General features: G+C 38.8%; 1 protein-coding gene across 1 annotated transcript in view; it reads right to left on the reverse strand.

Annotated features, from left to right (window-relative positions):
- Positions 1 to 1,249: 1,249 nt before the first annotated feature.
- The window catches only part of LOC115820137 (ribonuclease inhibitor-like), a 33,880-nt gene continuing 22,042 nt past the window's right edge, over positions 1,250 to 13,087 (reverse strand). The window contains exons 8-12 of the mRNA XM_030783618.1: positions 12,319 to 12,492; positions 11,915 to 12,088; positions 6,360 to 6,533; positions 1,474 to 1,565; positions 1,250 to 1,257 (exon numbers count right to left, since the gene is read on the reverse strand). Of these exons, the coding sequence (XP_030639478.1) occupies positions 1,250 to 1,257; positions 1,474 to 1,565; positions 6,360 to 6,533; positions 11,915 to 12,088; positions 12,319 to 12,492 (622 nt within the window). The remainder of the gene's footprint in view (positions 1,258 to 1,473; positions 1,566 to 6,359; positions 6,534 to 11,914; positions 12,089 to 12,318; positions 12,493 to 13,087) is intronic.

Below are 13,087 nucleotides of genomic sequence, written 5' to 3' on the forward strand. Positions count from 1 at the left end.
GTGTCGCATAGCAACGTTTTAGGCTACCTATAGACTCGTCAACTTATTGCAGATACACTGTTTATTTCTGTTACGATAAGTGAACGGACCGCTGGCGGAATGATATGAAGATGTGAATCAGAAACACAATACACGTTGTCAATGGCAGCCGTCATTCATTTTTTTCAGCTGTCATTATGGAGAAATATGGGACCGCTGAACGTTGGGATGGCCGATTCAATTCAGTGGAACTTTCTGCAGCATTCTGAGGAACCATAGGTCAGACATGCTCTATAACATGTATCCAAAATCGCAGCCTTTGCGATTTCCTAATCGCACTGTTTCAAATCGCGATATCCATTTGAAATCAATTGTTCAGCTCTATTGTAAAATATATAACTCTTTGTTTGGGATTTCTTGTCTTTTCTTTTGACTCCAAAGGTCTGTTTGGTGTATTTCACTACATCACAGGCTCTTTGACAGTTTACTTACAGCAGTCTCTGGAGTTTAAAGTTAGGTTGTTTCAGTAGAGCAGAGATGTGCTTCACTCCTGAGTCTCCTAGTTTAATCCCACTCAGATTCAGCTCTATCAGGTGTGAGGGGTTTGATGTCAGAGCTGAAGTCAGAGCAGCACAGCCTTCTTCTGTTACATTGTTGTCATTAAGCCTGTAGTGAGAGAGAGTGTTGGGATGGGGTAGGGTGGATGGCAACCACTGATTCCATAAGTAAAATCATGACATGGCAGAAAATGTATCACTTAAGAATATTCTGAATTTTTAGCTCTCCATGGTGAGACAGCTATTGGTAACTTTTCCTCTGGTAAAGAAATTGGAAAATAAATATTGGCGAATACTGGTGATTGTTTAAAAAAAAAGATTGTATGAATATGAAAACATGAATGTTTTAAAGAACTGCTGTCTCACACTTAATATGTGAATTTAAGCACGTTTTGCATTAGTTTGAATGAATGATATATGTGCTTGCATGTGTATTGTGTCGTTGTTGACAAGTGTGATGTGTGTTGTAGTGGCTTGGAACCCAAAACAAGTTTCCCTATGGGACAGTAAAGTATACCATAACCTTAATATTTCTTTTCCTTCTGCAGTAAACTGTTTTGATTTAGTGTAGCACTGCAATAAAATATTACATGGATAAAAAATCTCATCAATATCTATTACTCTATTATTCTAATGTTTGGTGGGTGTTCCCCGTATTAACGTATATGAAAACCAGTGCCTGCTCTTACAGTACAGTAATGCTTTTCTGGCACTCAGTACACTGGGGGAAAACAAAGAGGAATGTCATCCACTCTCTTTATATCTGGAAGATCTTTTGTTGTCAGGTTTAAATAAAACAAAACAAAAAACAAATAAACAAACAAACAGACAAATGAAAGAAATTAAACCACTAACTTAAGTTTCTGTAGTTTGCAGTGTGAATCCTCCAGAAGAGGACAGAACTTCTTCACTCCTGAGTCTCCTGGTTTCTTCTTACTCAGATCCAGCTCTGTCAGGAGTAAGGGGTTTTTACCTAGAACTTCAGTCAGATAAACATCGGCTTTCTCTGCAGCATCACTCTTCAACAACCTACAGAAAGAGAGGAAGAATATGTTTATGTAAATAATCATTCAATAACTGTCTGCAGATAAAATCTTCCTAAATATTTGAGAAAGAAATAAGGCAAGATCCAGCTCTGAGTAGGTTAAAGGCTTTCTGCCTAAATATCAAGTCAAAGAATCACAAGCTTTATCTGCAGCATCAGTTTCCAACAACCTGTAGAGAGAGGAGCATGAACTGTTGTTTAAAAAAATATTCACACATATGCACACATATATATGTCATTGCTGCTCCTACCCCCCCTTTAGAGTCTGCGGGTGTTCCCAGTTTAGTTCACAAAGAACATAACTGTACACTGGAATAATAGAAGTTAAAATGACTCTAACCACGTCAGTCTGGTGTGGAAATCAGCGTTCTACAGCTCTATTACAGCTATAATAAATTAGATATAACTTCTCTTTTCTTTTCTAGAGACTGATGTATCATATTGAATTATTTTAACAAATAAAATTCAGTCATTCAAAAGGTGAACAGAATGCTGGAAACACAGATCTCAGGCTCGTTTGTGAAATGTTCTCACCTAAGTGTCTTCAGTTTACACTCGGTATTATTAAGTAAATTTAGTAAATCAGTGACCAGCTTCACTCCTGAGTCTCCAGGGTCATTCCCTCTCAGATCCAGCTCTATCAGGTGTGAGGGGTTTGATTTAAGAGCTGAAGCCAGAGCTGCATATCCTTTACCTGTTATACCACAGTCAGAAAGTCTAGAGAAAACAGAGGAGTTTTTCATTGATGCAGCCAAAAACATATCCTTTAAAAAATCAACAATTGGAAATGTTCATTTTCTGACACTGGCCTTACTGTGCCTTAGGAGGGAGTTAAAGAGTAATATCTATAACCCACCATGTCTTTGTAATATGAGGTATTACTGTCATAGACATATCACAGATGTTAATGTAAACACTACATCTATACAAAGTCATGTTAGAAATGTACATCTTTGTTCACCATCATATTACTTACAGCAGTTTCTGGAGTTTACAGTGTTTACTCCTCAGTAGATCTGAGATGTGCTTCACTCCTGAATCTCCTAGTTTATTCCCACTCAGATTCAGCTCTGTCAGGTGTGAGGGGTTTGATGTCAGAGCTGACGCAAGAGCGACACAGCCTTGTTCTGTCACACTGTTGTTTTCAAGCCTTTACGGGGAGAGCAGGAAACTGTGTAAAGCTCTTACTCTGATCTTGGTCACAAACATTAATCAGGAGAAAGAAAAATGTATTCTAGCTTCACTTAGATCTAGCACTAGAAATCCTTAATCTTAGCCTTCTTCTATTATTGCCTACTAGTTACACCTACTACAGACAAATAGAAGAGAGAGAGAGAGAGAGAGAGAGAGAGAGAGAGAGAGAGAGAGAGAGAGAGAGAGAGAGAGAGAGAGAGAATAATTCAAATTCCATTTTAGGTTTGTTCTTAATGCTGTTTTGATAAAAGTACGGCAACACTACAGCCTTACACAACTGACTTTCTAATCACACAGCAGAACTGGAAAGCATGTACTGTAAAACAGGGCAGAACAATTTGGGGAAAATATCTAATTGTGATTTTTCTGACACACATTGCGATTTTGATTTGATATGTGATATAATTTTTTAAGCCAAGTTTCATTTCAATATTCACTGTGTAAAAGGTTTAAAACGTGATGGAGCATTACCACATGAGATACCATCAAAATATTAACTGCTCTATATTCTAACGCAAAAATGATCACTTAAAGATATGGAATTGCTTCCAACATGTGTTTATTACATTTTTGATTGTTTTGTGTTGTATGCCAGTCAAACACTTGAGGGATAATGTATAGTCCACCGGTCATTATTGGAAAATAAATCCTGGCAGGATGAACAGGACCCCATTTATTATACGGCTACTTGCCAAAAGAAACTTCACACAACGTTTCATTTTAATGATTTTATTCCCGTTTCGTGGCTTCCGCTGAGAAAACGGCATAGCAACGTTTTAGGCTACCTGTAGACTCGTCAACTTCTTGCAGATACACTTTATTTTCATTATAAGTGAACGGACTGCTGGCGGAACGATATAAAGATGTGAAGCGCAAAACCTGCTGTCAATGGCAGCCGTCATTCATTTTTTTCAGCTGTCATTATGGAGAAATATGGGACCTCTGAACGTTGGGATGGCCAATTTAACTCAGTGGAACTTTCTGCAGCATTGTGAGGAACCGTAGGTCAGATGCATTCTAGAACATATCCAAAATCGCAGCCTTTGCGATTTGCTAATCGCACTGTTTCAAAACACGATTTCCATTTGAAATCCATTATTGTTCAGCACTAATGTAAAATGAGCCTTTGCTTGGGATTTCTTACTTTTTCTTTTGACTCCAAAAGGTCTGGTTAGTGTATTTCACTACATCACAGGCTCTTTGACAGTTTACTTACAGCAGTCTCTGGAGTTTAAAGTTAGGTTGTTTCAGTAGAGCAGAGATGCGCTTCACTCCTGAGTCTCCTAGTTTATTCCCACTCAGATTCAGCTCTAACAGGTGTGAGGGGTTTGATGTCAGAGCTGAAGTCAGAGCAGCACAGCCTTCTTCTGTTATACTGTTGTCATTAAGCCTATAGATAGATAGATAGACAAACAGATACATACAGGGAGAGAGAGAGATGTAATTATTACTGAGAAGTAAACATTGGTAAGTATTATTAATATTATATGACCGAAGGGTTGCCGGATCAAAATCCACGGCTGTGTGCCCTTGGGAAAGGCACTTAACCCGAGTGCCCCATTGCCGTAAGGAAGGTTGCCCATGTGTGTTCACTACCAGTGTGTTGAATGGGTTAAATTCATATATTCACTATTCACAGTGTGTGTGCGATCACAAGGATTTACGTTGCTTCCTTGCTCTAACAGTACAGTGATACTTCTCTGTCATGAACTACATTTTGTCAGATCTGTGGTTTGATCCAAGGTGTTGGTCAAGCACTTAACTACCAGAGACAGATAGAGACTCAAGTGCAGAGCAACAGTTGAATAGGTTTAGTTAAAAAAAATACAAATTTCAAAAAATCCAAGGAAAATCAAAAGGAAAAGACAAAAATCCAAAACAGGGAAAAAACAGTACGCAGGCAAACAAATCGAATACAAAGTCCAAAATCGGAATCCAAGAGGCAGGCCAGAGTCAGGTTAGGAAAATCAGTCAAAAATCAGGCAAACAACTTTACAAGGGACAATCTAGAAAAGGTATCGTGAACAGGCAGAGTCTTACCAGGAGCAATCCAAAAAATCACAAAGGACAAAAGGCTTAGGACTTGAGAGACACAAGAAATCACGAAGACTTAGCAAGGACAAAGACAAAGGACAGGGCTTAAATACACTGGGTTAACAAGCACATGACAGAGACAATAAGGTACAGGTGAGCTAGATAACAAGAGGGCATGGTAAACATAGCCAGGATAAAGAGTCTATGGCGACCTCTAGAGGTCAGAAATAGTCCAACCCGTGACATATTTGTGTGAAACACCATGGAGAGTCTTCTTGACACGCTAGAATAAAGTGATTTTTTTAATAGACTACAAATACATTTCATATGTTATTATGGCTCCCTTCCTCCTTTAGGGTGTGGGGGATGTCCCAGTTCAGTTTATAAATAGGATAAATCAGTCCAGGGCAAATCAAACACATGAGTAGTGATAAAAATCATTCCAGACACTAACTTAAGTTTCTCCAGTTTGCAGTGTGAATCCTCCAGTAGAGCACAGAACTGCTTCACTCCTGAGTCTCCTGGTTTCTTCTCACTCAGATCCAGCTCTTTCTCGACTAATGGGTTTTTACTTAGCACTGAAGTCAGATAATCACAGGCTTTCACTGCAGCATCAGTCTTCAATAACCTGTAAAAAGGGGAAGAAAAAATTCATTCATGCCAAAAAAACTGTACACATCATCACTGGCCCCATCCTCCTTTAGAATCTGGTGTTTCCCAGATCAGTTTACACTGTCCAAGATGAATTGGACACTAGAATAACAGAAATTTGGAGGGGAAATCAGTTTTGGGACCTTATTTTGAACCTGCAGATGCCTTGGGCTATAGACAGAGGGACAAAGTCATTGTTTGGCAAGTACTAAGCAAGTCCCAAATCAAGGATTACCAAGTCATAAGTAAAGTCCAAGTGCTTCAACTTACGTTTCAAGTCCTAAACAAGTCATTGTGTGCTCTTTGACTGATTTAATTAGATATAACATCTATTTTCTTTTCTAGAGATTGATGTCTCATATAGAGTTATTTTAACAAATAAAATTCAGCCATTCAAAAGGTGAACAGAATGCTGGAAACACTGAGAGATTTAATGCTCGTTTGTGAAATTTTCTCACCTCAGTGTCTTCAGTTTAAACTCAGTATTATTAAGTAAATTTACTAAATCAGTGACCAGCTCCACTCCTGAGTCTCCAGGGTCATTCCCTCTCAGATCCAGCTCTATCAGGTGTGAGGGGTTTGATTTAAGAGCTGAAGCCAGAGCTGCATATCCTTCACCTGTTATACCACAGTCAGAAAGTCTAGAGAAAATAGAGGAGTTTTTCACTGATGCTGCAAAAAACATCATTGAAAAAATCAACAATTGGAATTGTTCATTTTCTGACACTGGCCTTACTGTGCCTTAGGAGGGAGTTAAAGAGTAACATTTACAATCCACAATGTCTTTCTAATATAAGGTATTAACTGTTCTAAAAATATCAGAGATTTTAATGTAAACACTACATCTATACAAAGTCATTTTACAAATGTACATTTTTGTTCATCATCATATTACTTACAGCAGTTTCTGGAGTTTACAGTTTGGATTTTTCAGTAGGGTGCAGATGTGCTTCACTCCTGAGTCTCCTGGTTTATTCCCACTCAGATTCATCTCTGTCAGGTGTGAGGGGTTTGATCTCAGAGCTGAAGCAAGAGCGACACAGCCTTGTTCTGTCACACTGTTGTTTTCAAGCCTTTAGGGGGAGAGCAGGAAACTGGGTAAAGCTCTTACTCTGATCTTGGTCACAAACATTAATCAGGAGAGAGACAAATTTATTCTAGCTTCACTTAGATCTAGCACTAGAAATCCTTAATCTTAGCCTTCTTCTATTATACTAGTTACACTGACTACAGACAAATGGGGACGGAGAGAGAGAGAGAGAGAGAGAGAGAGAGAGAGAGAGAGAGAGAGAAATTCAAATTCCATTTTAGGCTTGTTTTTAATGTTGTATTGATGAAAGCTTCATTTCAAAATTCTCTGTGTAACAGATTTAAAACATGTGATGGAGCATTACCACTTGAAATATCATCAAAACATTAACTGCTCTATATTATCATGCAAAGACGATAACTTAAAGATATGGAATTGCTTCCAACATGTGTTCATTACATTTTTGATTGGCATACAACACAGAACAAACACAGAACAAATAATGTATAGTCCACCGGTCATTATTGAAAAATAAACGAACCCCACTTATTATATGGTTACTTGCCAAAATGCCAAAAGAAACTTCACACAACGCTTTATTTTAACGATTTTATTTCCATTTCATGGCTTCCACTGAGAAAAATAGTCCTTCTAGCAAACAGAACTTTGAAGTTGCATCTGTTGCATAGTAACGTTTTAGGCTACCTGTAGACTTGTGAACTTGTTGCAGATACGCTGTCTATTTCCGTTACGATAAGTGAACGGACCGCTGGCGGAATGATATAAAGATGTGAATCAGAAGCACAAAACCCGTTGTCAATGGCAGCCGTCATTCATTTTTTTCATCATTATCAAGAAATATCGGACCCCCGAACGTGGGCATGACCCATTCGATTCCAGGAAACTTTCTGCAGCATTGTGAGGAACCGTAGGTCAGATGCGCTCCATAGCGTGTATCCTACATCGCAGCCTTTGTGATTTGCTAATCGCACTGTTTCAAACCACGATTTCCATTTGAAATCCATTAATCATTCAGCCCTACTCTGAAAAATATAATACTTTGCTTGGGATTTCATGTCTTTTCTTTTGACTCCAAAAGGTCTGGTTAGTGTATTTCACTAAGACAGTTTACTTACAGCAGTCTCTGTAGTTTACAGTGTGGATTCCCCAGTAGATCAGAGTAGACAGATATTCTTTTGTTGTATGTTACTGTAAAACTGTGCTTTTCAGAATATGTAACTCCATACTTGCAATTTCTTGTCCCTCCATGATAACAATGAAGGTCTGTTTAGTGTATTTCACTACATCATACACTCATTATCAGTTTACTTACAGCAGTCTCTGGAGTTTACAGTTTGGATTCCCCAGTAATGCAGAGATGTGCTTCACTCCTGAGTCTCCTAGTTTATTCCCACTCAGATTCAGCTCTATCAGGTGTGAGGGGTTTGATGTCAGAGCTGAACTCAGAGCAGCACAACCCTCTTCTGTTATACTGCTGTCATTAAGCCTTTAGATAGATAGACAGATACATACATAAGGAGAGAGAGAGAAAGAGAGAGAGAGAGAGAGAGAGAGAGAGAGAGAGAGAGAGATCATTATTACTGAGAAGTAAACATTGGTAAATATTATTTATTGTCAAAAATACAGATATAGTCATACAATCCCTGTTCTGTAATAAACTTTTTGGATTTATGTATCCCTGTGCTGATGCTTATGTCAAAAAAATAACTGATTGAATTATTATGTTACTATTATAAAGCTTTATAAGTGTGTTTCCTCAGTGTGGGCAGCTGTGGTCTAGAGGTTAGATGGATTAAATGCAGAGGACAAATTCACTATTCAAAACGTGTGTGTGTGTGTGTGCACGATCACAGGGATTTACATTGCTTCCTTGCTCTTACAGTACAGTGATACTTCTCTGTCATGAACTACATTTGTGTGAAACACCACGGACAGTCTTCTTGACATGCTAGAATAAAGTGATTTTTTTAATTGACAACAAATATATTTCATATGCTATTACAGCTCCCCTCCTCCTTTAGGGTGTGGGGGATGTCCCAGTTCAGTTTATAAATAGGACAAATCAGTCTTGGGCAAATCAAACAAAGGAGTATTGAAAAAAAATCATTCCAGACACTGACTTAAGTTTCTTCACTTTGCAGTGTGAATCCTCCAGTAGAGCACAGAACTGCTTCACTCCTGAGTCTCCTGGTTTCTTCTCACTCAAATCCAGCTCTTTCTCGACTAATGGGTTTTTACCTAGCACTGAAGTCAGATAATCACAAGCTTTCACTGCAGTATCAGTCTTCAATAACCTGTAAAAAGAGGAAGAAAAAATTCATTCATACCAAGAAAAATGGACACATCATTACTGGCCCCATCCTCCTTTAGAATCTGGTGTTTCCCAGATCAGTTTACACTGTCCAAGATGAATTGGACACTAGAATAACAGATATTTGCTGGGGAAGTCAGTTTTGGGACCTTATTTTGAACCTGCAGATGCTTTTAACAGGGCTATAGACAGAGGTGGGACAAAGTCATTGTTTGGCAAGTAATAAGCAAGTCCCAAATCAAGGATTACCAAGTCATAAGTAAAGTTCAAGTGCTTCAACTTACGTTTCAAGTCCTAAACAAGTCATTGTGTGCTCTTTGACTAATTTAATGCTCTTGCATTTTTACCTGAGTGAGTGAATGAGTGAGTGAAGAGTGTGTGGGTGATTGGATGAATGAGTGAGTGAAGTCAATGAGTTGCCTTTACAGTATGGATTTCAGGGTAAGTATACCACTTGTACAAAAGGCCGTGAACTTCTTTGGTTTCATTTTGTGGTTGTTTATTGACATGGGTTAGACGGGATAATATAGTTTCACTTTGTAATAATCTTATGTCAAACTATGTGTAATTTACACTTTTGTGGTGCAGTGCCTGCGTCATAAGGACTGGACTTTCTGGAAAGAACGGCATTGTACGATTGGTGTGTTGTGTTCCTGTTCGGCTTTGTGATTCTACAGATTATTGACGACTTTCGCATTCTCTACTGTGCATTAATGCAAAAAAGTAAGTTGTGTTTTCTACATTAATTAGGTTTGCACAAGCAGTTAAATGTGAATAACGAGAGTTATTATAGCGTGAAGGAAACGTTCACATATCCACTTATAGTGAGCTTGCCATGTTGGGTTATATTGAGTTGAGCTATAACACTCTCCGCTTGTAGTTTATCGAGCGTACTTTTGGTAGATGTTTGATTGTATGTGTGTGTGTAAGAGTGCTGTTGATGCTTGTGTTTGAAGTTGCCTGTTGTATGTTTTCTGATAATAGTACAAGTGTTGTATGTAAGCCTGTGTGTACGTGCAATGTTGCTTTGTAAAGTTGCACTCATTGCTTTGCTTTGTCTATTCACAGAACCAGACATATAACGTCAAATACAGTTAATATCAGTCTTTATTCTGGTCTCCCGGTGAAGTCCTTGCCTGTGTCCAGTAAGTTTCATCCTTGCCTTAAGTGAAGTTCTGGCCGAAACCCCCAGTTGTGGGCAGTGATAAGCACGACCAGCACCTCACAGTCCCACAACACTACAGCTCTCACTTACACCACTAGCTAAGGATGAAGCATTACATTTACAAAAAATCAAACTGGACAAAGGTGTGTCAGACATTCATGCATGATGAGGATGTAGTATGATGCCACCGTGGCTGAAAACACGCTCCACGGTAGCATTGGATTGAAGCACTGGGTTGAAGGTAGATATGTTTGCAACCAGTTTTTAAGAGATTGTGCTGCCACATTGACCATGTCGAGAGCTCATTGTTTTTAGGATCGATAGTCTAGCTAGAGCTAGATAGACCCATACTAGCTCTTATCTTGCCAGCTTAAGCCATGGCTTTCCATAAATGACTACACAGATAATTATGGTCAATTTACCGGTCTTTGCACTGTGGAGCCCCTTACGTCCCGAAACGTAATATTTTTTATCCTGTGCGCACAAGAGAATTTACTAGAAATTCATATCCGTCTCTAACGACTTCAGATGCACACCACAGCCGACAGGTTCTGTTTAGGTGAATATGAACACTTTGGTGAAACTAACAAGTAGCACAAATCTATCTTCAACCAGTTCACCCACCAAAAACATAGCAAACTGGCTGTACAAATATAGCTATGAAAACGGCCAGGTTTCAAACATACTTGAGAAATCAACAAACTCTTAAAAGCTATAAACTCAACTAACCCCCGTGGTCTTCAAAGCCTTTCATATGCCTGTCAAGCCTTTACTACACAGATATTAACTTGTTCACATAAGATCATTAACGTGTGCGCAGAGGATAAAAAAAATATTACGTTTCAGGACTTTAGTGACTCCGTGTTGTGAGGCTCGAACAGTTGGACGTTGTTGCTTCACCATCTGTACTTTTGCTCTCGCATATTTTACACATTGCCATCCGTTTGCTGTTTACAACAGTGTAGTCTTTGAAACCGAATGCAATAACCCGAGGTGTCATTTACTTGTCTATGCGCCAATGGCTCTTTCACTGGTGCGCATGCAACGTTATTGCTGTTCTTTATAGGCTCCGCTGAAGTCCCGTGTGGGCAAGAATACCAGCAAATACATGCACACTTTTTTGATAAGATCAGTAAATTTAATGTTTTTACCTATGAAATATGTCAAGTCATTACAAGTCAAAGAGATAAAGTCCGAGTGAAGTCTAGAGTCATTGGTATTAAAACAAAGTCGAGTTGCAAGTCATTTTTCATTTTGTCGAGTCGAATCTGAAGTCATCATAATCATGACTCAATTTTGCCTCGAGTCCAAGTCATGTGACTCGGGTCCACATCTCTGGCTATGGATAGATATGTTCAGATATAACTGATCTCTTTTCGTCTATAATGGTAGATTTATCATGCACCACTGTCCTTTTAACAAACAAAAACTGAACAGAGCACTGCGAACATTAAGAGATTTTAAACTGTACTGCGACATTTTCTCACCTCAGTGTCTCAAGTTTACATTTTGGATCCCTTTGTAAATCAGTCAGCATTTTCACTCCTGAGTCTCCAGGGTCGTTCCCTCTCAGATCCAGCTCTGTCAGGTGTGAGGGATTTAATCTCACAGCTGACCCTAGAGCAGCATATCCATCTCCTGTTATACCACAGTCAGAAAGTCTAGAGAGAAGAGAAGAGTCTCACAGTTCTGGCAAAAACACATCATGAACAGTTGTTCATTACAGGAATATGGTCTTACTGTACCTTAGGAAGGAGTTTAACAGTAACATGATAAATGCAAATATTTATTCACTTAAGACTGGACTTTTATATCAACCTAAACCCCTCCTACAAGATGTAGTACTAATACTATAAAAATAGCAAATATCTGTATGATTCAATCATGGTGGAAATATTTAATTTTGGTTCAGCTTCACATTACATACAGCAGTTTCTGTAGTTTACAGTTTGAATTCTGCAGCATATCAGAGATGTGCTTCACTCCTGAATCTCCTAGTTTATTCCCTCTCAGATTCAGCTCTGTCAGGTGTGAGGGGTTTGATCTCAGAGCTGAGGCCAGAACAGCACATCCATCTCCTGTTATTCCACAGTCAGAAAGTCTAGAGAGAAGAGAAGAGTCTGTCATTGCTGTGGAAAAGACCCATCACTGAAACAATTAACAGTTGTGCATTACAAGAGAAATGATTGTTCATGTTGGACTTACTGTACCTTAGGAGGGAGTTTAACAGTCACATGATAAATGTCAACTATTTATTCACTTAATTACCACTGGTCTTTTAAATCAAATTTGAGTCCCTCTAAAATGCGTTACTACCTGCACATTACTTACAGCAGTCTCTGTACTTTACAGTTTGAATTCTCCAGTAATGCAGAGATGTGCTTCACTCCTGAGTCTCCTAGTTTATTCCCACTCAGATTCAGCTCTATCAGGTGTGAGGGGTTTGATGTCAGAGCTGAAGTCAGAGCAGCACAGCCTTCTTCTGTTATATTGCTGTCATTAAGCCTGTAGAGAGGGAGAGAGCAAAAAACTAAATCAAGTTTTTGTTTTATTTTATTTTTGGGTTTGTCAAAGAAGTCAGTGAAACCTTGTTTCTATTGCAGTTTCTATCCATCTTAAAAACTCTCAGTATACACACACTGTATACATACACACGCATGTATGCACACGCACAAACTCACACGCACACTGATATACTCCTGGGTGGAGCACTGTCTGTGTTGAATCTGTTATGGAGCTGTGAGAGGTGTGATCCTGTTAATGACTCAGTCAGCAGAACTGAGTAAAATGAAAGGGTTTACTTAGTTACTTATCTGTCTTATTGACAACATTACAGAATTAAGACCCAGCACTGAGACCCTTTTCTGCTCTGACTGGCACTGAGGCAGTCCCAGTTAAACAGAATGAGAATATATAAAATCAATGGAAAATAACAGACAATAGGTTTCTATGGGGAGTTAGATGAATGTGTGATCACTTAGGCTCATTAAGTCTATAGATTGAGAAAGAGACAGAGTGTGAGAGTGTGTGAGAGAGAGCGAGAGAGAGAGAATCAGACAGACAGGCAAACAGATAGAGAAGTGAAAGAGAGAGAGAGAAA

The sequence above is a fragment of the Chanos chanos genome, chromosome 1 (assembly GCF_902362185.1).
Source record: "Chanos chanos chromosome 1, fChaCha1.1, whole genome shotgun sequence".
Taxonomy (NCBI): Eukaryota; Metazoa; Chordata; class Actinopteri; order Gonorynchiformes; family Chanidae; genus Chanos; species Chanos chanos.